Source organism: Rhinatrema bivittatum, chromosome 7, assembly GCF_901001135.1.
Source record: "Rhinatrema bivittatum chromosome 7, aRhiBiv1.1, whole genome shotgun sequence".
Taxonomy (NCBI): domain Eukaryota; kingdom Metazoa; phylum Chordata; class Amphibia; order Gymnophiona; family Rhinatrematidae; genus Rhinatrema; species Rhinatrema bivittatum.
Window position 1 is genome coordinate 149,311,217 of NC_042621.1, and position 27,034 is coordinate 149,338,250.

At 45.6% G+C, this 27,034-nt stretch overlaps 1 protein-coding gene across 4 annotated transcripts in view; it reads right to left on the minus strand.

The window, feature by feature from the left end:
• The window catches only part of WAPL (WAPL cohesin release factor), a 533,375-nt gene that overhangs the window by 12,721 nt on the left and 493,620 nt on the right, over window positions 1-27,034 (minus strand). For all 4 annotated transcript variants that reach the window (XM_029609312.1, XM_029609314.1, XM_029609311.1 and 1 more), the window contains exons 15-16: window positions 22,701-22,856; window positions 5,733-5,940 (exon numbers count right to left, since the gene is read on the minus strand). In XM_029609312.1, the coding sequence (XP_029465172.1) occupies window positions 5,733-5,940; window positions 22,701-22,856 (364 nt within the window). The remainder of the gene's footprint in view (window positions 1-5,732; window positions 5,941-22,700; window positions 22,857-27,034) is intronic.

Below are 27,034 nucleotides of genomic sequence, written 5' to 3' on the forward strand. Positions count from 1 at the left end.
CGCAGAAATACCAGCAGCCGCAACCTGGCCTGCCGTTTCAAAGATGTCATAGGCAGCCCGCACTTCATGCTTCTTGCACTCAGGGCCCTGCTAAACAATGTACATGAGGACCTCCTGGGGCTGTTGGGCTAGGCCATCCGCAACTTCCTGGACCTGTTTCCAGAGACTGAAGGTGTACTGGGTCACGTACAAGAGGGTACGAGGCGATACGGGCTACCAACATGGAGCCTTGAAACACCCTCCTACCCATGGCTTCCCACACCCTGTGCTCTTTGCCAGGGGGAGCCGAGGCATTGATTTTCAACCTCTTTGCCTTCTTTAGCACAGACTCTACCACCACTGACTGGTGGGGAAGCTGACGCTTCTCAAAACATGCAGCTTGCTGTAGCAGGTACACCCCCCATTAGCCTTCTGGTTCACTGGAGCAACAGAGAGGGAGGTGTTCCCATAGCCTAAGAAGCAGCTCACAAAAGATCTCATGAACGGGGACTGCCACTACCTCCTTCGGGGCGTCCACGAACTGGAGGATCTCCCAGCATCTTATGGCGAGCATCCTCTTCCTCTATAAGCTGGAAGGGTATGGCCTCAGCCACAGCGCGGATGAACCACTTGAAGGTCAGGTCCTCTGGCGGAGATCGACACCGCTCCTCTAAGGGTGACGAATACGAAGGAAGACCATCGGAATCCACCGAAGGCATTGTCTCCCTAAGGGCATAAGGGCCCTCAAACTCACCAAGACCGCCTGGGGAGTGCTATACACATCCAGGCTGAGGCACCATGGGACCTGTGGGCAACAGGGGGCCCGAGAGTCCCAACACCAGGGCACGCAGGGTCCTGATGGCGCAGAGGGTACCGATGGACCCTCGTCCCCGGATAGCTTGGACGCTCTGCGCTTCAGTGCTGGACGGGTCACCAAGGGATCACAAGGCACCAGCAACAACTGGATCGGGAGGACACAGAGGAGGGCATTGAGCCGATCCAACAACTGTTCCAATCTGGGAACCACACGCGCCGGGATCAGCGAAGGTCCTGGCATCGGCGAGGGCACTTGAACCAAGGGAGGCACTAGCACCAGTGGAGGGAGCTCCTGCTTCCTTTTGTGCAAAGTACGCTCCAACACCAGGCGCATCGGACATTCAAAAGCCTTTGATGAAAAGGCAGGCTAAGAGGGGATAGGCGAGGCCAGTTCCTCCTTGGCACGCCAAGGAGGGTCTGTGCCAGACACTGGAAACAGTGTGGCTGGCTTCAAGCCATTGGATACAAGGGAGGACGAGGCTGCCTCTCGCCGGGAACGCTTCAGGGGCAAGGCGGCAAGCATCGTGGCCAACTCGAGCCCCACACCGAGCGAGGACTAAGACCAATGGCGGTGCTTCCGAGCTCTCCCACGGTGCTCGGCCCAGTCTTTCCCTGGCGCAGAGGACGAGGATGACGATCTGGAGATCCGGGACTTAGAAGAAACAGTCGGGCCAATCTCCGGCACCTTCTCCACCCGAAGGCTTCAGGGGAGGAGACATCAAAGGGACGAGGACAAGCGGTTCCCCTGGGTATCGATGTTGAGTGGAAGGATCGGATTTCCCCAATCCAAAGACCTTCTTCATCTTGTCCAGCTGGGCATGGTGGCTCTTTTGGGTCATCTGAGCCACAATTCACAGCCCTGATCATGCAATGCCCCCAGGCACAGGATGCACACTTCATGTGAATCCATTAAGGACATAGTCCGGAGGCACAGATGGAAGCCCAAGGCTGCCATGAGGTGCACAGAAAACCGCAAGGACATGAAGACTGGTGGACACCAATGGAGGGGAAGAGAGAGAACAACTCACCAACCGATGAAAAAGCAATGGGAAACCGGAGAAAGACTCAAGAGGAAAAAAAAAGAGAGAAAAACACTTTGTGGAACGTTTCCTGCAAAAAGAGCATGAGCTCCACCACCGCGAGATGGTAACTCCGCGGAAAAAAAAAGACTGAAGATAGACCCTGCGTTGACATGTGGATAGTTGCATGCTAGGCATGCTCAGTGTGCTAGTTAAAATTTCTAGAAACTCTGACAGAAGTTTTCCATGCTCGACTTCACAAGAACACAAGAAAATGCCATACTGGGTCAGACCAAGGGTCCACCAAGCCCAGCATCCTGTTTCCAACAGTGGCCAATCCAGGCCACAAGAACCTGGCAAGTACCCAAAAACCAAGTCTATTCCATGTTACCATTGCTAATGGCAGTGGCCATTCTCTAAGTGAACTTAATAGCAGGTAATGGACCTCTCCTCCAAGAACGCATCCAATCCCCTTCTAAACACAGCTACACCAACTGCACCAACCACATCCTCTGGCAACAAATTCCAGTGTCTAACCGTGCGCTGGGTAAAAAAGAACCCTCTCCGATTAGTTCCAAATGTGCCCCATGCCAACCTCATGGAGTGCCCCCTAGTCTTTCTATTATCCGAAGAATAAATAACCGATTCACATCTATGTGAATCTATAGAGTAAATAACCGATTCACATCTATGTGGGTGACATCTGATGATGTCACCCACATGTGAGGATTACCATCCTGTTTGTCCTAGGAGAAAACCAATAGTCCTTTAAAAGCACACGTCAAGTGAATTGGCCCCAACTATGTTAAATTATACTGATTCACATGACTGATTCCTGCTTGCTCTCTCTGCTAGGTAATGCATTTCAAAGTGAAGAACCAACCATGAGCATCAAAAAGCTGTGAAGAGAGCTCCAGGACAAACTTGTGGAAAGGTATAGATATAAAAAAATAGCAAAGTCCTTGAACATCCCTCAGAGCACAGTCAAGATGATTATTAAGAAGTGGAAGGTAAGGATCACCACCAAGACCTTCCAAACTAGATGACCGAACAAAGAAGAAAATGATCAGTAAGGCAATCAAGCAGCCAATGGCATCTCTGAAAGAGCTACAGGCTTCTTTGGCCAAGACTGTTCAAATTGTATATGTGACAATAGTCCAAGCACTCCACAAATCCTGCCTGTAAGGCAGGATGGCTAGAAGGACACCATTAGTCAAGAAAGCCCACCGTGAAACATTTGAAGTATGCAAAGGAACACTATTACTAATTTCTATAGTGCTACTTGACGTAAGCAGCGCTGTTCAAAAATAAGAGACAGTTTCTGCTCCAGGGGCTACTGTAGCTGTGTGACAGTTTAGTAGTCTGACAAAACTAAAAGAGCTTTATAGCATGAGTGCAGAGTTTTACATCTGGTACATTCTCAACACAGCACATAGCCTAGAGAACATAGTTACTGCACAGCATGATGGTGGCAGTATCAGGTTATGAGGATCTTTTTCATCAGCAGGGACTAGAGTACTTGTCAGGATAAAAGGGACAATGAATAGAGAAAAATACAAAAACATTTCTAAAAATAATCCTACTGCAAGAAATCTGAAACTGGGATGGAAGTTTATCTTTTCACTTGACAACCACCCAAAGCACATAGCCAAAGCTACTGAATAAAGAACAAAAAGGTAAATGTCCTAGAAAGGTCCAGTCAGAGCTTCAATCTCAATCCAATCGAAAGTATGTGGCATTGCTATTCATTAATACTCCCCAAGGAACTTGACAGTGTTTGAACAGTTTGTAAAGAAGAATGGTCTAATATTGACAAATCTAGGTGTACAAAGAACATAAGAACATAAGAAATAGCCATGCTGGGTCAGACCAAGGGTCCATCAAGCCCAGCATCCTGTTTCCAACAGAGGCCAAACCAGGCCACAAGAACCTGGCAATTATCCAAACACTAAGAAGATCCCATGCTACCAATGCAATTAATAGCAGTGGCTATTCCCCAAGTAAACTTGATTAATAGCCGTTAATGGACTTCTCCTCCAAGAACTTATCCAAACCTGTTTTGAACCCAGCTACAATAACTGCACTAACCACCATCCTCTGGCAACAATTTCCAGAGCTTTATTGTGCGTTGAGTGAAAAAGAATTTTCTCCAATTAGTCTTAAATGTGCTACTTGCTAACTTCATGGAATGCCCCCTAGTCTTTCTATTATTCGAAAGTGTAAATAACCGAGTCACATCTACTCTTTCAAGACCTCTCATGATCTTAAAGACCTCTATCATATCCCCCCTTCAGCCGTCTCTTCTCCAAGCTGAACAGCCCTAACCTCTTTAGCCTTTCCTCATAGGGGAGCTGTTCCATCCCCTTTATCATTTTGGTTGCCCTTCTCTGTACCTTCTCTATTCATTTTCTCTATTCATCGCAACTATATCTTTTTTGAGATGCGGCAACCAGAATTGCACAAAGTATTTAAGTTGTGGTCTCACCATGGAGCGATATAGAGGCATTATGACATTTTCCATTTTATTAACCATTTCCTTCCTAATAATTCCTAACATTGTTTGCTTTTTTGACTGCTGCAGCACACAGAGCCGACAATTTTAAAGTATTATCCACTATGATGCCTAGATCTTTTTCCTGGGTGTTTGCTCCTAATATGGAACCTAACATCGTGTAACTACAGCAAGGGTTATTTTTCCCTATATGCAACACCTTGCACTTGTCCACATTAAATTTCATCTGCCATTTGGATGCCCAATCTTCCAGTCTTGCAAGGTCCACCTGTAATGCATCACAGTCTGCTTGTGATTTAACTACTATGAATAATTTTGTATCATCTGCAAATTTGATAACCTTACTCGTCGTTTTCCTTTCCAGATCATTTATATATATATTGAAAAGCACCGGTCCAAATACAGATCCCTGAAGTACTCCACTATTTACCCTTTTCCACTGAGAAAATTGACCATTTAATCCTACTCTCTGTTTCCTGTCTTTTAACTAGTTTGTAATCCACGAAAGAACATCGCCTCCTATCCCATGACTTTTTAGTTTTCGTAGAAGCCTCTCATGAGGGACTTTGTCAAACGCCTTCTGAAAATCTAAATACACTACATCTACCGGTTCACCTTTATCCACATGTTTATTAACCCCTTCAAAAAAATGAAGATGTGTTAGGCAAGACTTCCCTTGGGTAAATCCGTGTTGACTGTGTTCCATTAAATCATGTCTTTCTATATGCTCTACGATTTTGATCTTCAGAATAGTTTCCACTATTTTTCCCGGCACTGAAGTTAGGCTCACTGGTCTATAGTTACCCGGATCGCCCCTAGAGCCCTTTTTTAAATATTGGGGTTACATTGGCCACCCTCCAGACTTCAGGTACAATGGATGGCGACCTATCCCAAAAGACTCACAGCTGTAATTTCTGACAAACGTGATTCCACCAAATACTAACTCGAAGGGTGGGGGGATACTTAGCAACATGTTGGATTTCAATCTTTTTGGGGAAATGAGTGGGGTTACGCATATGCTTTGTCCCCGATTAAAACACATTTAGCTCTGAAAGTTGTGCAGAAAAATTTGTTGATAAGTGGAAAAAAATCTCCTCAGCTAAATGCATGCAAGTCTGATGCATGGACAACAATGTGAAAAATCTTCAACCTGATGTAAACTTTTGATAGCCATCATAAATTATGGAAATAAATGCCCTGGAAATCCTACACTCAGATTCTTTTCTTTTTACACATACTATCCTTCCTCAATGTTCTATTTTACTACTTTATTTTAATTAAGATGATCACAATTTAGTTTTAAGAAATTGTGCAGTAGATCTTTAAATAAATTATGTTGACATAATTAATTTCTAAGATAATCTGGTTAAAGCACACCAGCCATTTTGAGTTCCATACTTATGTACCTTTATTAAGGTCAAGTTCTTCATCTTCCTCTTCCTTCTTTTCTGGCTCCTCTGTATTTGGGCTCTTTTCTGCAGAGACCCACTGGATCTCTCCTCCCGTCTCTTGCCACTCTCCACTCTTGTCATGTTGAGCATTAGGAACTTCTTTGATTAACTCATCTGTCTGGCTTTCTGCTAACTGGGCTGCTTGCTCTCGTTCAAGGAACAGCTGAAGAAGAAAATTTGAAATATACTTATTTCATAACATCAAGCATGCCTACCCTGTACCCTAATTATATTAGTATTTTGTATATATTGTGGTCTTATTAAAGACGTTAAAGCCAAAGTATCTTCCAGGAGATGACATCGCACAGTGAGATGTTACTGTTCAATGTCTATTCTTGAAAAAAAATCATCTTGTTTCAACATACAATAATCAAGTAAGCAAACAAAATCCCAATTGTTTTAAATCTGTTAGTTATGATAGATAGATAACTAACAGTTTCCCTTGTAGATGTATTGTTCTCTATCAAAACAATAGATATATTTTTAATCAGGTTGACCAGCTACGAGCTTTCCTGGACTCCTAGTCCTATAGTATCTCCTAGTATAATATGGGGGATTAAGAAAGATATGGATCAGACACATTATCTTTGAGATTTTTCTTTGGTATAGTCTGCTCAAATTTCTGTCCACCAATTTCTGCAATTACTAGTGAATTATTTTTTCTAGAATGCACAGAATGTAAACTATGTTTTTGTTTAAATTTAAATGTAAGTTTCTATACACAAGTTAAGTATACAAAACTGTGTATTTCTTTTGTAAAATGGAAAGATTAATAAAAATTATAAATATATAAAATAAAATAAATAAAAATAAAATAAAAATAAAAAAAAATCTGTTAGTTATTTTAGCAGGTATGAGATGAAAATTATAAAACAGTCTTAGGCAAAACAGTTTCAATTTTTACAGAATGACTTTAGTGAACTTCAGTTTGCTCTGTCACTTTTAAGTATATCAGATCATCAGTAACACTCAATGATTGATCATACATTATTTATCCAATACCCCCAACTCTTATTTCACACATGAAGTATATCACCATGCAATAAATGTATAGAGTCTTTCAAATTATATACAAATCAAAATGTTTTAGCCCTTTATGAAATAAACAAATTGAAAGTTATGCATGGCCAGAGGATAATGGGAAAATCTCCAGTAAGTGGTTTAATGGTAGACGTTTGTTTTTGTCAATCATTTACCTGCAGAAGAATAAGACCATTTTCCTAAATTTAGGAGCACTAAGGAGAGTAGGAAAAGGAGCAAGGGAAAGATAGAATCTGGCTGTGGTTATCCTTGTTCCAAAAAAGATAGAAGCATATTATTTTCCTTTCATTGACAGAACACTGGCTTGAATTCCTGAAGAGACTATTGACATTAATGCTCTGTAGGGCTACTATCCCAGGTCCAGGGAATATGATGGCTTTTCCAAGAGACTGTTTCTACTAGGTACGGTGATAGTGAGAGTAAAAGATGAGGATTCTGGTGTTCCGACGAGTTATGGAAGGAAGACCTTGAAGAACCGTGAGAATCCCAGATTTCCACTTATTTATTCAAGTAGCCTGAATGATATATTTTTTAATCTTTTTGTGTATTGATCTTTGGAAACTTTTGCTGTGTTTCTGTACTTCGGTACTGCTCCATTTGTTTTGTCTTCAGTAAAACTTTGTTTTGAAAGAAGGCTACCTTGTGCGAGGATGGTTATTTTGGAAAGACTGTGCTAGATCCTCTTGAGCAAGAGCCCTCCCCTTGGAAATCTTGTCCTGGGATGTAATAAATTTTGTGCAGACTCAGTAGCACCTGAAGGTGGCCCCTTGGAGACAGTGATTTGTGAAAGGGGGTTAGTGTTATAAATAAGCAAAGTAGCCTTTGGCCTCTGGGGAACGGCAAATAATGTGCTGAATAAATATTTGCATCTACATTATGAGATTAATTTTCTGATGTACTCAAACCTCTCTAACCAAGCTAAAATGGAGAAATTACTTACCTGATAATTTTGTTTTCCTTAGTGTAGACAGATGGACTCAGGACCAGTAGGTTATGTGCTCTTCTGCTAGCAGATGGGAGATGGAGTCAGATTTCAAAGCTGACGTCACTCTAAATATACTCCTGCAGTAACTTCAGCATCTCTTCGAAAAGCCACTGTGGATATATCTTGCTTAAATAACTTGATTAAAACTTATTAAACTTGATTGAACTGATTCAACTGATTTCGAAAACTGGAGACCGCCAGTGCACTCAACCAATTAACGCCGACAACGGACAAGCTGTGGGTGTCATGAACTAGGGGTAGGCAACGGCTTACCCGTATTTGCTTAGTCTCGATGTTCACTTTCTGAGGTCCTCCTTCTCTGGGGCAGCCAAGGGCAGGATGCTGAGTCCATCTGTCTACACTAAGGAAAACGAAATTATCAGGTAAGTAATTTCTCCATTTCCTAGCTTGTAGCCAGATGGACTCAAGACCAGTGGGATGTACAAAAGCTACTCCCGAACAGGGCTTGAGGCTGCCAGTGGCCCACTTAGTACTGCCCTTGCAAAGGCTGCGTCTTCTCGGGCCTGAACATCCAGGTGGTAGAACCTGGAGAAGGTGTGTAGGGAGGACCATGTTGCCGCCTGACAGATCTCGGCGGGCGACAGTAGCTTGGTTTCTGCCCAAGAAACTGCCTGGGCCCTAGTAGAATGGGCCTTAACCTGCAGTGGTAAGGGCTTTCCTGCCACTATGTAGGCTGCCTTCATTACTTCCTTGACCCAATGGGCTATGGTTGCCCGTGAGGCCGCTTTTCCTTGTTTCTTCCTGCTGTGAAGAACGAACAAGCGGTTTTGCACACCGGTTCCGATCTTTCCAGGTATCGCACTAGGAGTCTGCCGACATTTAGATGGGGAAGAAGGAGAGAGTCTTCTGAGTCCTTATGTTCATCCGGAGATGGTAGGGAGATGGCTTGGTTCAAATGAAACTCGGAAACCACTTTTGGTAGGAAGGAGGGGACGGTGCGCAGCTGTAAGGTTCCAGGAGTGAACCTAAGGAACGGTTCCCGACGGGATAGTGCCTGTAGTTCGGAGATGCGGCGAGCTGAACATATTGCCACCAGGAATACCATCTTCAATGTTAAGAGGCATAGAGACAGATCGCGCGTTGGTCTGAAGGAAGCTCCCGCTAGGAAGTCTAATAACAGATTGAGATTCCATAGGGGCACTGGCCACTTTAGAGGTGGCTGAAGTTGCTTAACCCCTTTTAGGAAAAGGGCCAAATCCGGATGAGCTGATAGACGGATACCATTCACTTCGACTCTGAAGCAGGAGAGGGTGGCTACTTGGACCTTGAGGGATTTGAGCAACAACCCCTTCTTCGTACCGTCCTGTAGGAAGTCCAGAATCATGGGAATCTTGGCTGTCCGCGGGAGTATGCAGTGGTCCCCGCACCAGGCTTCGAATATTCTCCCGATCTGTACGTTTGCCAGAAATGTTGAGAATTTGTGCGCATGGAGCAGGGTGTCAGTCACGGCCTTTGAGTAACCGTGCTTCTTCAGGTGAGTCCTCTCAAGGGCTAGAGCGAAAGAGAGAATCGAGATAGATCTTCGTGAAGAATCGGGCTCTGTTGGAGAAGGTCCCTGTGTGGAGGTAGCCACAGAGGGCTCCCCGCACAAGTAGAACTAATCCCTTGTGATGTTCTATCTTGTGGATGACCTTGCCCAGTAGCGGCAATGGGAGAAACGCATACAGTAAGTCTTCCTCTGGCCAAGTCTGGACGAGAGCGTCAATCCCTTGGGAGTGTGGCTCTCGTCTGCGGCTGAAGAACCTGGGGACTTGGGCACTGAGACAGGTGGCCAGTAGATCCATGGCTGGGAGGCCCCAGTGATTTAAGAACATAAAAACTATCAGTTGGAAGGCTGTGGTCGACATTCCCCCGGGTCCAGACTCTCTCTCTCTGCTGAGGAAGTCTACTGAGATGTTGTCTTTTCCCGTGATATGGGAGGCTGAAATCCCTTGTAGATTTATCGCCACCTATGCCATGAGATGGTCTATCTCCAGAGACACCTGCTGGCTCCTGGTTCCTTCCTGGCAGTTGATATAGGCAACCATTGTAGCGTTGGCCGACATTAATCGCTTTGCCTCAGAGTCTGTGGCTGAATTGCAGGCAAGCTAGTCTGACTGCTCAAGCTTCCAGGCAGTTTATATTCCATCCCACCTCTTCCTTGCTCCATTGTCCCTGGGCTGTCAGTTCCTGACAGTGGGCGCCCCACCCACACAGGCTCGCATCCGTGGTGAGCATGATCCAGTTCAGTGGGGATAGGCTTACTCCTCTGCTTAGGTGGTCTTCCTCCAGCCACCACTGAAGCTGAGAAAGTACCTCTGCTGGTAGTTGGAGGCGAATTGAGTAGTCCTGGGACAGTGGGTTCCAGCATGACAGTAAGGAGCACTGGAGTGGTCGCATGTGGGCCCTTGCCCACAGCATCAACCCTAAAGGTCGTTCCATGAGGCCAAGGACTTGAAGATAGTCCCATACCTTGGGCGTGCATTGGTCATCAATCGTCGTAAATGTTCCATCAGCTTCCTTCTCCTCAGGGGAGGGAGGAAAACGTCGTTCTGTTTGGTGTCGAAATGGGCCCCCAGGTACTCTAGAGACTGAGAGGGCTGCAGACTGCTTTTGACCGTGTTCACAACCCAACCGAGCTCCTGCAGTAGGTTCTTGACTCTGCTGGTCACCTGCCGGCTCTCTTTCGACGACTTCGCCCTGATCAGCCAGTCGTCCAGGTACGGGTGTACCAAGACCCCTTCCCTTCCTCAGTGTTGCCGCCACGACCACCATAATTTTGGAGAATGTTCTGGGGGCGGTTGCTAGGCCGAAGGGTAGCACTCGGAACTGGTAATGGTGATCCAGCATCGCAAAGCATAGAAAACGCTGGTGATGTTGATGGACTGGAATGTGAAGGTAGGCTTCGGAGTGGTCCAAGAAGGTTAGGTCCTCTCCTGGTTGTACTTCTATTATTATGGAGCGAAGAGTATCCATGCAGATGTATAGTATCTGCAGATGATGGCTGACGTTGTTGAGATCCAAGATGGGTCGGAATGATCCTTCTTTCTTGGGAACGATAAAATAGATGGAATATTGCCCCGTATTTTGTTGGGGCATAGGAACTGTAGTTATTGCCTTCAGACTGAGCAGTCTTGTTAGAGTGGCTTCCACTGCCAGTCTCTTGGTGTGGGATAGGCAGGGTGACATCATAAATTTGTCCAGAGGGATGCTGCGTAACTCCAGAGAGTAACCTTCTCGAATGATGTTTAGTACCCATTTGTCCGTCATGATCTCGACCCATCGTTGATAGAAGAGGGAAAGTCGACCCCCTATCTCCTCTTCCCATGGATGGGTCATCCCATTCTCATTGGGGAGTACGGCCAGAGCCTGCCCCCGGGCCTGTTCCTCTCTTGGTTTGTTGGTTCCGAAAGGGCTGAGACCTTCCTGAGGGACGAGGTGCCTGGAACTGCAAGTTCCTGTAGGGGCAAAAGCGTTGAGAGTCTCTGCCCCTAGTTCTTCTGGGGGAGGGGCGCTGGGATCTTTTACCTCTGTCCTCCAGTAGCCGAGGCACTGGAGATTCTCCCCACTTGCTGGCTATCTTCTCCAATTCGCTTCAGAATAAGAGATCCTTTAAAAGGCATCCTTGTGAGATTCGCTTTAGAGGTCGCGTCCGCAGACCAATTCCGTAACCATAACTGTCTTCTGCCCGCCACTACCGAGGCTACTCCTCTGGTTGAGGTCCGCACCAGATCTGAGCTTGTGTATGTCAGAAAGGCTGCTGCTGGTTCAATCGTTTCACCGGTATATGTTCCTGAGTTGTTTGCCTCTCTCTCTCTCTCTCTTTCTCTCTCTCTCGAGGAACAAACAGGAACGTGCCACCAGTGCACAGCAGGAAGCAATCTGCAGTGTCATTGCTGTTGCTCGAAGGCCTGCTTAAGGATGGATTCTAATTTTCTATCCTGAGTATCCTTCGATGCAGCCCCTCCCTCAACGAGAAGGTTGTTCGCTTTGAGACGGCACAGACCATGGAGTCTACTTTCGGAAAACGCAGGCGTACCTTGGTTGCTGGTTCCAGAGGATATAAGGCTTTCAATGGCCCGACATCCTTTAAAGCTAGCCTCCGGGGCATCCCACTCCAGGTCAATGAGTTCCTGGATGGCTTCCATCATTGGGAAGTAACATGAGGCTTTACGCAGGGACACCAATATGGGGTTCTTCTTTGGTTCCGCCATAAGGTCTTGTGCCTGGAATACCCAAAGTCTTCAGAGTCTGGGAAACAAGGGCTGGTAATTCATTCCTGTGGAAGAAGCGACGCATGGTTCTGTATGGTTCCAGGCCTGGAGAGATTTCTCTTTCTTCCAGGGAGCAGTCATCATCCGAGGTGTCCGGGTCCCTGTCAGGGAAATTCTTGGTTAGGCGAGGTATGTCTCGAGGCATCCAAGCAAGGCCGGTAGGATCTTGTGTTTCTGGCAGGGGTTGAACCCGGGTCACAGCCGGGGCTGACTGTGCCTGAACGAAGGCTTGCAGCCCTTGGAAAAATTCTAGCCAGAAGGTGGTCCCTGGGTCCATGTTAATCCCAGGTGGAGTCCGAGTAGGGGCCCCTGAGGTGCTCTCCTGTGGGGAAGCCATTTCAGTTGCATAGGTCTTGGGTGCTATCGAATGTAGTAGTTCTGGACGCATCCTCAGACAGTGAGGGACCAGGCTTTGGTCTCCCCTGGGCTTCATGGAAATGACGACACAGGCAGGACTCCAGATCAGGCAGGTGCGGCTCTGATGAGGCAGGCTGTGCAAAGAGTGCCTTCTGTGCTTCTTGGACGCCGGTGCCATTGCCTCTATTCAATGTGCGCGTAGTTATGCACATGAGCACAATGCGCGTATGTAGTTGTAAGCGTGGCTGAGTTATGCATGCGGTGTGGGCTCAGTTGTGCGCCTGGTTGTGCGCGCGTCTATATTGGATACGTACAAGTTAGACGCATCAGCTGTCCAGCCTGCCCTGCGCATACCGCTGGTCGAGAAGGGAAGATGGCGCTGACACCCCCCGCGCGAAAGATGGCACCCCCGAGGGTCTCCACGTGTCTGGACCCCTGCACCGGATTGGGGCCTAACCCAACCAAGGCTGCTCAACTTGTCTGTGCTCCCTTTTTACCTCGCCGTAAGAAAAGAGGAATCGGTACGGCAATCCGAGCTCCGGAGACCTGAATTTAAGGTTTTCTGCTTACCTGGTCTCGGCGCTTACAGATAATGTGCCGGGATGTTCTCCAGCTGCGGGGGGGAGAGGGTTTTAACCTTTGTGCACCCACTGTCTTTCAGCCACTCTGGGGCTAAGTCCACGCCGGGAACCGGCTACCAGACCAAGGCACACCTCTGAGGGATACTGAAATCACCTCAGGAATTCTCGACTGTGGGAGGGACCCTTAGGTATCACCGCAGGAGAGTGGGGCTTGATCTTCTGTAAGGTAAAAAACTTTTCTTCTTTGTTGTGATTCTTAACACTATTCCGCATCTGTTAGGAGACGGAGAGATACTGAAAAACTGAGATTACTGCAGGGGTATATCTAGAGTGACGTCAGCTTTGAAATCTGACTCAGTCTCCCGTCTGCTAGCAGAAGAGCACACAACCCACTGGTCCTGAGTCCATCTGGCTCCACGCTAGGAAAATGAGTTTTAGTTTCTCTCTATCCATCTGAATTTCTTGGATTGTTACATTAAATATAGAATAATTTTAAAAAGTATTTATTACTATATATTCTGTTTTTGTTTGCAATGTACATCACCTTAAGTCCTTGGAGTGGGGCAGTTAAAAATGTAAGATAAATAAATACATATGCATGTATGTATTGAGGGGAGGGGGTTGTCAAGAGTATGGAATTCAATGTACCACAAAGTCCAAATCATCACTTACTGAACATTTAACTAGACACTTTACCCACTCCTGCTTTTTAAATCTAACTTTAATCAGTGTTTGCATCTAAAAATTAAATGGAGGTTTTAAAAAAAATTTCTCTATGTACAAAACACCCTCAAATACCTTATCCAAAAACTTAGCACAACTACAAAATTTCACCTGATAGCTTATTATTATTTAACTTTTTATATACCGAGGTTCCTGTATGATCAAAGTCCAGTTTCCAGTTGATCAAAGTCCTTGGGAGTGGGGGGGGGGAGAAGATATTCTGCATTTTTTAATGCATTTTCTGCCCTCTGGAGTTACTGTTTGGAATTTGTGGTATAGGTTAAGCCAGGGGGATTCTCAACTCTATCCTCAGGATATACCTAGCCAGTCGGGTTTTCAGGATATCCACAACAAATGTTCACAAGCTAGATCTGTATACCATGGAAGCAGTGCCTGCAAATCTCTCATGCATATTGTAGCTATCCTGAAAACTCGACTGGCTAGGTGTGACTCTAGGATTGTGTTGAGAACCACAGTTTTAAGCTCTTTGGTGCTGTATTTTGCTTGCCTTCTTAGTGTTCCGAGACAAGTTCACCTGCTGCAGAGTAGTTTTCCCCCTGAGATTTTACTTTCGTTTATTGTAGCAGATTTTTACTATTGTTTTCCTGCATGAACACGAATGCTGAAAAAGCAAAAGTCTTTATTGTTGCTTTCACAAGCTTAATTTTTATATACTCATGGCTATGTGCTGTTCTTACACTTGAGCACAAAATCTACAGCAGATTTTATTTTTAGAAAGTTGCATCTTTCTCTGTAGTATGCACTTGCAAATATACTTGACAGGTAATATCATGGTAGCAATTATCACCTTACCATAATCGTATAAAATTCTTTTAAACTGCACCCTGCCGCCTTATATTTTCCTAATCTGTGGGAATAGCCATGTATGTGAAGCAATCATATACCACTAGATGGTGTCATCCGAGACTTGATCAAACTTTTCCCAGCAACCAGGGAAATGGCAAGAAAGCAGCTTAAAGAATTGAAAAAACAAAGATAAAACTGATATTTTACTAATGCAGGGCCTGCAAGTAGAATTACTGCTCACCCAGCATACTACTGAAATACTGGCTGTGGCTTTTTTTCAAATGAAGAAATCAGAGTAGCTTACCTATAACAGGTGTTCTCAGAGGACAGCAGGATGTCAGTCCTCACACCAGCTGACATCTGATTTAGCCAGGAACAAAAAACTTATGTCACAGTTTCTAGAACTTCGATTGAGCCTGAGCAGTCTTATAACACAGAATAAAATAGAAAAAAAAATAAAAGAACAAACCCATGAAGTGGAAACCCAACGCCATGAAGAAGTGGGCAGGTTTTATGTAGACTGGCATCCTCAAACATAGGTGAATAGATACCGGTAGCCCCCCCCCCACATAAAACAGGACCAATACAACTGGTGCTAACGGTGCAACAATGTTTTGTTGGTAACAGGACAGGGATAGCCTGAACACAAAGAATGGGTCCTAGGCAGGAAAAGAGTTGGGTTCTAAACCTCAAACAAGTTCTGAAGGGCAGATTGGCCAAACCTGTTGTCGCGTCGGCCATCCCTATCCAAACAGTAATGAAATGCAAATGAATGGATATAATTCCATGTTGCAGCTTTGCAGATCTCCTCCATGCAGACTACTCGCATGTGAGCCACTGATGCTGCCAAGGCTCGAACAGAGTGAGTCTTGACATGGCCTCCAAGATGCAATCCAGTCTGGCCATAACAGAAGGAGGAGATACAGACTGCTAGATAACTGGAAAGAGCAAAATTGCTTACCTTGTAATAGGTGTTATCCCAGGACAGCAGGATGTAGTCCTCACATATGGGTGACATCGGTAATGGAGCCCTATGACGGCTAGGGCTCCGTTGCTGACGTCACCCATATGTGAGGACTAGCATCCTGCTTGTCCTGGGATAACATCTGCTTGGCAACTGTGATCCCCAACCTGTTCTGATCAAAAGAACCACAAACGATGGGTGGACTGTCTATGGGATTCTGTCCACTCCAGATAGAAGGCCAAGGCTCTTTTCAGTCCAAACTGTGCAGGGCTTGTTCACCTTGGTGCGAATGGGACCTGGGAAAGAATGTTGGCAGGACAATGGACTGGATAAGATAGAAGTCTGCCACCACTTTAGGAAAGAACTTAGGGTGAGTGTGCAAGGACACCCTATTGTGAAAACCTTAGGTATAAGGTAGAAAATTTACTAAGGCTTAGAGCTCGCTGATCTTGTGCGCTGAAGTGACTGCCACCAAAAACAAGACCTTCCAGGTCAGGTTCTTCAGATCACAGGACTGCAGCAACTCAAAAGGAGCTTTCATCAGCTGAGCCCACACCACCATGTTGAGATCCCAGGATACAGCTGGAGGCTGTAGGGGACGCTTCAGCTGAAGAATCCCCCACATGAAACGTACAACTATAGGCTGTACAGAGATGGCTTTACCTTTCACACCATAGTGATATGCACCAATTGCACTTAGATGAACCCTAACAGAGTTGGTCTAGAAAGCAGCTTTAGAGAGGTGTAGAAGGTATTGAAGCAGCTTTTGTGTACTGTAAGAGAAAGTATCCAAGGCCTGTTGCTCACACCACATGGAAAAACATCATCCACCAATCCATAAGATTTTCTGGTGGAAGGCTTTCTAGAAGCCACGAGGACATGAGGCACCTTCCAAGAGATTGAGGGGTTGTAGAATCAACCGCTCAACATCCAAGCTGTGAGTGACAGGGCCTGAAGGTTAGGATGTGGCAACCTGCCCCAATCCTGGAAGATGAAACTGGGGAAGTCCCCAGTTTGATCACTTTCTGGATCGACAACTTCCAAAACAGTGAAATCCAGACCTGCCTCGGCCAATGGAGGGCTATGAGAATCATAGTCCTCTTGTTCTCTTTGAGCTTCAATAAAGTCTTTGCTACCAGTGGAACTGGAGGATACACATACAGGAGACCACAGCCCAAGTGAAGGGCAAAGGCATCTGAAGCTAGGTTGCTGTGTGTCCTGTACATGGAGCAGAACAGAGGAACCTTCTTGTTCCAAGGAGCCACGAACAGATTCACCACCAGTCTTCCTCAAAGGTGGAAGATCCGATTCACTACTTCTTGGTCCAGAGACCATTCGCGGGGTCTGAAGGAGTGACTCAGTCTGTCCACTATCCTATTCGCCAAGCCAGCCAGAAAAGTGGCTCTGAGCTCCATCTCATGGGAAAGGGCCCAGGCCCATACCTGAACCACCTCTTGACATAGGAGGTAAGAGCCCAAATCTGCCTGCTTGTTGCTGGTGTAATCGTCACTTGATTGTCCGTCTAAATCATTACATTTTTGTTGGACAGCTGAGCTCTGAAAGCCCTTAGAACATACTGAATCACCTGGAGATCCAGGAAGTTGATTTGGCATAGACATTCTTCAGTGGACCAGAACCCCTGGATGTTGAAGCCCATGTACACATCCATGGTTAGGACAATTTGAACTTGAGGAATTTGGAAGGGTATCCCCCTATTCCAGATTATAATTTTCCTATCACCAGGTCAAGGAGTCCTAGAGGGTCAGTGTGATTTGGATGCAATCCTGCAGATCCTAAAAGGCCTGAAGCCACTGAAACTGTATGGTTCACTGGGGGCTTTATACATGCATGTTTGCCCAGGGATTAAGGTGTACTGTGGGGCCATGTGGTCCAACAACCTAAACATGTGCTAAGCTGATACCTACTGGCTCTGTTGAGTCTCTGCCATGATGGACATCGGGGTGATGGCCCTTTGCTGTGGCAGGAAGGCCTTGGCCTGAGCCATGTCTAGTAGGGCTCCTCCGAAGTCCAATTGAGCCGATGGGATGAGATGGGACTTGGAGTAGTTTAATGGCAAACCTCAGCGACTCCAGTACCTGGATGGTCGTGCACATGGATCTTTTGGCCCCTATCCTAGAGGCACTCTTGACCAGCTAGTCGTCCAGATAGGTGAAAACATGGACTCCCAGCCTGCGAGGGTGTGCTGCCACTGTGACCAGACATTTGGTAAAGACTCACAGGGCGGAAGCCAGCACAAACAGCAGAAGGCAGTACTGGAAGTGTTGTTTTCCCACCACGAATCAGAGATATTTCCTGTGGCTGGGGAAGATCTCGATGTAAATGTATGCGTCCTTCAGATCAAGAGAACATAGCTAGTCCCCATTTTTTTTTTGTAGAAAAATGATCAAGATGCCCAAGGAAACCATCTTTATCTTTTCTCTTTTCTGAAACTTGTTCAAAATCCTTAGGTCTAGAATGGGACAAAGTCCCCCTGTTTTCTTTGTAACCAGAAGTACCGGGAATAAAATCCCTGCCTTTGTTGCCCCGGTGGAACAGGCTCGGCCGCTCTCACCATTATGAGGGAGGAAACATCTGCTAAGACCACTTTCTTATGTGGTTTAATTTGTACTCTCTGCAGACAATGCCAAGGACCCAGTGGTCAGAGGTTATACTGGGCCACCGGCTTGCATAGAACTGCAGCCTGCCCCCGATCAGAAGTTCCCTTGCCACGGGTATGGCAGACTTGGCTACACTTTTTGAACCAGTCAAAACCCCATACTTGGAGATGACTGAGGTGCTAGCTGGGGCTTTGGGGCCATCTGTTGCCTTGGAAGGCTATGAGGGGCCTACTGCTGCTGACGGGTCCGAGGTAGCAGATGACAGTATCTCCCTGGGGGAAGAAAGGCTTCCTGTGGCTAGATTACGAAGGCCTCCTTTTTGAGAAGGATTGGTCCTGAGAGTCAGTGGAGAGTTGCTGGAGTGTCACACGTTGGTCCCAAATTTGGGCCACTGTGTCCTTCCACTTTATCTCAGAGATTCTCTCCTTTTCATGGTATATCAGTGAGTTGCTTCTGCACCTGACAGAGATCCGAAGCCTGCAGCTAGGCAATCCCTTGATGCTGTCTCAAAAACATCTTAGGTCGAGCGGACTCAGTGTTTCCCATACTCCAGACCCTTGTGCACCAACAACTGGAGAGAGTTCTGCTGCTATTGAGGCAACTGCTCAGCTACCCTCGCACCTGCTTCAGGATGTCCGGCATATATTGGCCCATGTCAAGTTGGTAGGCTGCTATGTGGGTGAGCATAGCACTCTGAAACACCTTTCTCCCAAGAGCATCCACGGCCCTCTGATCCTTCCCAGGGAGCGCTGGGAATGGGTCAGAGTGCACTTGTCCTTTTTGAGAGCAGATTATACTCCAACTGATTGACATGGAAGCTGTTGCTTGTTGAATCCGAGAGCCTTCTGGACAAAATATACCACATCCACCTTCCTATTGACGGGAGGCTCTGAGAGGGGGTGTTCCTACATCCTCATTAATAACTTCAAAAGGATTTCGTGTACTGGGACTACCACAACCTCCTTAATAGGCTCCACGTACTGGAGAATATCCAGCATCTTGTGCCAGGTATCTTACCCTGTTTGCAACTGAAATGGGTTGGCTACCGCCATCAACCTAACAAAACCTGCGAAGAGAGGTCTTCTGGGGAGACTTCCTTCTGTTCTTGGGAGGAGCGGGTCTGAGGGGAGACCATCTGATTCATCGGAATCTAAAACATCTGACAGTCATCCCCCCAGGGGTTGAAAGGCCATCATTTTCACTGTCATAGGCAGGGAAAGGGTCCTGAGGCACTCAGCCCACGGCTAATGGTATAGGAACTGACTCAACTGGTGGTATTGGCCTGAGCCCTGAGGCCAGCCCCATCGCTGGGGGAGCTTCCTCCTCTGAAGAACAAGGGATGACCACCAGATTGGTCTGTGGCAGTCCCGATGCCCTGCTGGGTGTCGATGCCACCCTGGGCAGTGACACCAGTGAAGGTGTCGGTAGCACTCCAATGAGCACATACAGGGAGGAAGGTGATGGGCCTGGAGTCGGTGCCCCGATGCTTAGGCCCCGCAGTGCCTTCTCCACAAACAACTGCATATGTTTCTCTAGCACTTCCTCAAAGATCGCTGATGCCAGGATTGACTGGGACCCAGGGGCCTAAACAAATCCTCTTCGGAACTGAGCGGAGGAGGATTGGCTGTGGACATTGGGACCGGTGGAGGCTGTGGTGAACCCTTGTGATCCATGGAGGACTGGCACACTTCACCATGGGGTCACTTCAGGGGCATCTCAGCTGAAGCTGGTGCATCCCCATGCATCGATGGAGATCAATGCAGATGCTTCTTAGGCTTCCCTCGATGCTCAGATCAGTCCTTCCCTGGTCCCGAAGCTGAAGACAATGAACCCGATGTCTTCAACCTGGAAAAGGTGGCGATAGCCTGTCTCCGGCAACACTGGAAGCCTTCAGTGTTGACATACCAGATGGCCCCCACCAATGCCGATGGCTCAGTCGGGCTCAGATGTCCCTCGATGTTGATGCATCAGATACAGATGGATGGTCTTGCCTGACTTGAAGAGCCATTCCATCTTGTCGAGAAGGGAGTGGCATCCCTTTGGGGTCATCTGAGCACATCTACTGCAACCACGGACATTATGCGACGCCTCCAGGCAGAGGACACATCTATCATGGGGGTCTGTGATAGACATAGTTCTCACATACTGGGGGCATTGCTTAAAACTGGTCGATGATGTCACTGCAAAAGAAAAGGGCCGATATACTGAAATTGATGGCGGCGGCTGTCAATGGATGGTAGGCATCAAGTGCACCCACCACCAAAGGGAATCGACTGGAAAGAAAAACGTTAAAAACCCTGAACTGAGACAAAGGGGGGACCTCACACTGATCACGCAATTTCTGTTAGCACAAAAATCAGCGAAAAATGCAGAAAACAGCTTCTGAAAAAAGTCAAAGAGAGAGAACTTTGGCCGCAAAACAATGGGCTCTGTGGAAAAGAGAGTTTGGGGATCCCACATGGTATACTGCATGCCGGAGAATGTTCAGAGAGGCTCAGTCAAAATTCTAGAAACTTTGACATAAAACTTTTCCATGCCGGGCTCCATCGGATGTCGTCACCCATGTGTGAGGGACTGCCGTCCTGCTTCTCTCCTCTGAGAAAGTCATGTACTACCAGCCACAGACAAAGTTCCAAATAATTAAAGAAGCCTACTTTCCAGGATGCATGTGCACAATCCATGGATATAAGTGGATCACAGTCCTAAATATTTAGGGGGATAGGACAAATGCAAAAGTTACTAGAAACACAAACAGTTATCTCATAAGCCATATTTCCTTTTGGAAAGGCAGCCACCAATGGTAGGCATAGTATTTTGAAAACCAAGGACACAAATCTACAAATTCTGTATTTGTGGACTTCCTCTGCAATCTTCTGACTTTTCCATATTTATTTGTGAATTTACTTTGTCTTTACTGAAGTATTCCACCTCTAGCTACGTAAGACATGTGTCTCTTGGATCAGGCAAGTAGTTGGATCGGTGTAAAACAGGATTTTATTGAAGCTTGCCCGACTCTGGCCGAGTTTCGCTCAAAGAGCTGCCTCAGGAGCTTAAAAGCCACTTGAAGTGGCTTAGATCACCTCAAAGCTATCGCGTAGCAAAGTCAGAAAAGTATTACACAGCAGGCTTTTGAAACGGTTTACTTGTGCTGAGCGGCGAGTGGGAATGCAATATCACTACTTTTAAAGCCTTTGCATTGGTGCAAACACTGCTGGTAGCTTTTGCAAATGTTTGCAAGTACATTTGCTATGATTGTAACTAGAAAAAAATAGCCGCAGAGATCTGTGCCTGCTTTTTCCATGTGTACTTTTTTAGGAGCCAACCTATTCCCATGTTGAGCTAGGAAGGCCACAACCGGGGCCGTGCTGCACCTCCAGATCCAAAGGGCTGTGGCTCAGGGAAGGAGGGCGGTGGCTGGCGGGTAGACCGGCAACCACAAATATAAATGCAGACTAGTCCACCCACCAACCTCTTCTCTTGGCAGATTTCCTGCTCAACTCTGGACAGCTTGCAAGCATTCTAAGTATGGCATGGGGGTAGGAAAACACAAAACAGTCACAGTATAGTCTGGCAGTGTTGATCATGTCCAAAGGAACATAGCAAGCATTGTGTTTAAAGCTGGTTGGGCAGGGAATACCAAGTAACTGGTCTTCCTATCCCTATGTTGCACTGGTGGGTGAGAGCTGGGATGAGTTGCTCGCCAAGTCTTCAGATTTGATGGCTGAGACAATTTTTGGGCAGTGAGCAAACTAATGTTGCATATTCATAAGTAGTGATTCTTTTATGGTCCAGGATGTTGTCACGCTACAGAGAACATTTTACCTGGTAATCAAGGATCAAACTGCAGGATAAGGGGCAGACAGTGAAATGTATACAGGGTGTTGGTTTCTATGGCCAATTCTGCAGCAGCATGATGTTTACTGAGTATTCGAAAATTGAAATTCAGCAGGTGAGGGTAAGGTCACCTTATGGGCATATTTATGTATTTGTTTATTTTTAGTGTTCGAACTGTTATATGCTACTGACCTATGCTGCAGTCATATACATCCAATAAAGACCTTGTTTCTTGAACAGTGTATGATATATAGAGCTCTTTCACAGGTTTGCAGAATGTGGGGGCTGGAAAGGAAGGAAGGGATGGGGCAATAAATGGTCTGGAGGGATGGAGGAAGTAAATGTCACAGCTGTGGGCAAAACAGCACATGTAGCTTAGAAAAAACAAAACTAGGTGTCTGCTTTCCCTTCTTCTACTGTATGCAGGTAAAATTACTTACCACACTGAGGGTGGGACATTTTCAAAAAGCTCATTTTCACAGGTAAAACGTTTTACCTTAAAAAAATGTTTTTTTTGAATATTGCACTTTTAGCAGCCTTGGCAACAGGATTCTATTTATAATCGCTAATGATTTTAGTTTCTGCCAAAAGTGATTTATGGTCTTATTTGTTCAGTAAACGTTTGACCACAATATTAATATTTAACATTCACAAAATAAACTTTAGAAAATTATAAGTATCCAAGAGATATAAAGATGACAGTACAAAGTAAAGCTGTTTTCTGACAAATGCTACTTGCCTGCACTAGTGCATGAACAGCATCAAGCTGTACTACTTTTATAGTTTCTTCTCCTTCTTCACAGAATGAGTCATAGGAGCGGGTTGTTTCCATATTGACAAGACAGTGACGATTCCGAGCACTGTACTCCACCAGATTAATCAGCAGACCTAAACCCTTTACAAAAAAAAAATAATAAAATGTAAATTTAAAAGACAAACTTGAAACTCTAAATATTATCAGGACTTAATGCCTGGCAAGCAATCAACATGATAGCTCAGCAAAAACAAAGTTGCACACTCTGGTGCTTGAAAGTTAAATAAGCAAAGCTCAAATGCTGCTCATTACCAGGCTGAAAGCCATTTATCTACAAGTCTCTTCTGAAGACAGTAATTTACCAGTCACACAAGGTCTGGAAGAACCTGTCCATTCAGTGCTGAGCTGTTGCTGCAACTAGGTGAACTTGCCTGTCTTCAGAGAATTGACACACACTCTCTAAAAGGTAAGCATTTTCACAGGGTTCATAGTGATGGGCCATGTGATACTCAAGCTGAAAGTTTTACAATTAGAACTCAGTCTAGCAACATTTGCTCTGGTACTTAGTTCAACCTGTACACTATTTCAAGGGTGTCCTAATTTAAATCACTATTTATACTTATAGCCATTGACACTTTTTTTTTTTTTTTTACACAAAGCCTTTATACAGGTTTGCTATATTTTTCTAACATAGAAAGTACTTTTAATAATATACATTTAGCTAAGCAAGAACAGGTTAATTTTATTATTGAATGCATTAATTGTACAGAATAGTACCAAATTATGAACAATATATTTCATAGATTTACTTTTGATGTATTCACTGATGCCTTAGGATGGTTTCTCAAATTTAACTGAACATTCAAACAGCACAATTTGTTTTACTAAGCAAAATGGCCTTAAATGATTTGATTATTTCTGTCTGTATAAATATGCAAAGAGAAAAAAAAGTTTAATTGACATGGCCAAGCCAGCCAGAAACTCAGGCTGGTAATGTTTTCCAGACTGCATTTTAAAGACCTCTCTCTCCATAATTTCAATACTGAACCAAATTGGGAGAAGCTGTAATACAGAAATATTATGTGGGCTAAATGTTAAATCTGGTGAGAAATAAGATGGCATTCTGTTGTGTGACAGTCACATGCATTATTTAGCAGTTTATTTAACTGGTGGCCAATCAACATCTCGTGAACCACATGCGGCTCTTTGGCACGAAACTGCAGTTTGAGAGAAATCTGTCCTCTATCGCCGACCATCTCCTCTGCTGCATACTGCAATCATCCCTGTTCTCAGCAGCCAGCTCCTGGGCGGAAGTTGTAAGTTTACAACTTCTGCCCCAGAAGCTGCTTCTGAGAAGGGGGGAGGATCAAAGCATGCAGGAACCACTTGCCATGTTCACATTCTCTACCCACTCTCCCCAAAATGGCATGCGAAATAGAAGTCTGGCTTCGCTGCTGTAAAACCCATCTCATGGAGACCAAAGTAACAGCCCAAGCCACTGTGGAGCTCATTCAATGGCAGCCAAAAACAAGGTCCAGCTGGGCCACTGCAGAGCCCATCCCATGGCAGGTGAAAATGAGGTCTGGCTGGGCTGCCATGGAGCCCATCCCGTGGAGACCATCTCACAGAAGCTGAAAACAAAGTCTGACTGGGCCACCTGTGGCGGCCGAAGAAAGTGTAAAATGCCACAGAACCCATTCTGCAGCGGCCTATGAAGTTCCAACATGCATTCATAGAAGATGAAGGATAGACTACAGCAAAGCCCACCCCATGGTGGCCGAAGATGAGGCCCTGAGAGTGCCTGCTTGCATGTGTGTGTATGTGAGAGAATACCTGCCTGCACGTGTGTGTTCTTGAGAGAGTACCTGCATGTGTGTGAGAGCATGTGGGGAATGTTTGAAAGAACGAATATGTGAGCGTGTGAAAGAAAGGATAAAATTTGTGTGTCTGCCCTCCCCAATCTACAACAATCTCAGGATGACTATCAAAAAATTCCAGGCATGGAGCCCAAGGGATTTTTAAAATCTGCCCTTTTTAAAAATTTTGGGTGTTATTTGATATGTCTATTTTGAAATATTTTATTGGTGTTTAGAGTAATATTAAAAGTTATGTGAGTTTTTATTGGATGTTCTATTGTCAGATTTTTGGAAATATTTATTCTTTTTATTAGTGTAGCTTTACTATTATGAACAATGCTTTATATTTCTTGATTTTATTTGGTGTTTTAAGAAGAATAGTAGTGGCTCTTTTTTTCTATTGTTATACTGTATATACAGTCAGGCTTGTTGGTGTCCAGTTTAGTTTTTATCTGTAGTTTTGTATTTCTACTTTATGGTTATTTTCCTTTGGTGAGGGTACGTACATTTAGCATGTGTGATGCATTCTGCTAGTATGTTTTATCAACTGGAGTCTTGTGAGCTTTATGCATTAGCTGTGGCATCAGTGAGTCTCCTAGAGAGTGTGGGAGTCAAAGGACGAGAATGGGAAAGGGAAGGGGTGCTGCAGGCTGTGGAAGGGCTAGCAGCAAACTACAACTTTACATAATGCGGCGTTACTGGGGTGGGGCCACTCCCTGAGTGAGCACATGAGCAGTAGCACAACAGCAGAACGTGTGTGTGTGTGTGTGAGTGTGTGTGTGTCTGTGTCAGAGAAACTGTGTGTGTCTTTGTGTCTGTCAGTGTTTGTGTGAGTGTGTATATCAGAGAGAGAATAAGTATGTCTGGTTAAGTATGTCTCTATCTGCTGTCAATTAATCAGCAGTTCTTCAAGCCTGTGAAATGCCAGCCTTGGTCTATACTTGTGTCTGCTTCCTGTGAGATTTCCTGCAGTTCTCCAAACCAGTCTTTCCTGTGAAATGTTTTCTGAAAAGTAGAGATCCATGGAGAATGATGTTTAATCTTGTAAGAAACATAAGACAAGAACAAAGGAAGACATTAAGTGATCTGAATCAGAAGAGACTGCAACTGAATTCACTAGAGCACAGGAATCTCCCAAACAACTGTTGTGACCATTCTGAAAGCCAAGCTAAGAATTCAGGAACATAAGGGCTCTCCTATGTAATCAACTGTGATGATAAAGCAGTATCTTGGTCTTATCGCACAAGTTGAGAAATCATTGGTTGGATGATCAAAATCAATGCTATTTTTCAGAAAGTCTAGGAATAAATCAAGAAAAAGCAATGTCTTTATGTTGATCTAAAGAAAAAAATAAGGAGAGTCGCCTACCACTGGGCCTTTTAGTGCAAGTATGGGGTTCATTTTTATGATTTAAAGCAGGGGTCAGGAACCTATGGCTCGGGAGCCAGATATGGCTCTTTTGATGGATGCATCTGGCTCGCAGACAAATCTTTAATAAAAAAGTTAAAATCTAACAAAATCCCCCACCCTCCTGACGCCCCCCAAGACCTCCAAAATTAAATTAATTTACTACAACCCTCACCCTCCTGAACCCCCCCAAGACCTGCCAAACGTCCCTGGTGGTCCAGCGGGGGTCCAGGAGCGGTCCGGGACTTGGGCTGTTGGCTGCCAGTAGTCAAAACGGCGCCGACGGCCCTTTGCCCTCACTATGTCACTGGGGTCGACCAATGGCGGAGGTAGCCCCTGTGACATAGTAAGGGCAAAGGGCCGTCGGCTGCCAGTAATCAAAATGGCGTCGACGGCCCTTTGCCCTTACTATGTCACAGGGGCTACTGCCGCCATTGGTCGACCCCAGTGACATAGTGAGGGCAAAGGGCCGTCTGCGCCATTTTGACTACTGGCAGCCGACAGCCCAAGTCCAGGAGATCGCTCCTGGACCCCCGCTGGACCACCAGGGACTTTTGGCAGGTCTTGGGGGGGTCAGGAGGGTGGGGGTTGTAGTAAATTAATTTTGGAGGTCTTGGGGGGGCGTCAGGAGGGTGGGGGGTTTTGTTAGATTTTTACTTTTTTATTAAAGATTTGTCTGCGAGCCCTGGACCCCCGCTGGATCACCAGGGACTTTTGGCAGGTCTTGGGGGGGGGAGGGGTTAGGAGGATGGGGGGTTGTAGTAAATTAATTTGGCAGGTCTTGGGGGCATCAGGAGAGTAGGGGGTTGTAGTAAATTAATTTGGTAGGTCTTGGGGGAGTCAGGAGGGTGAGGGGTTGTAGTTAGTATGGCTCTTACGGAATTACATTTTAAAATATGTGGCGTTCATGGCTCTCTCAGCCAAAAAGGTTCCTGACCCCTGATTTAAAGCAAGGGACAACTTGCTTAGTATCTGGGGTGCTGGTGAAGCTCCTAGTACTGATGAGAAGGCAGCTCGGGTTTTCCAGCAACATTTTAGAAAACCATTTAAGAGGGT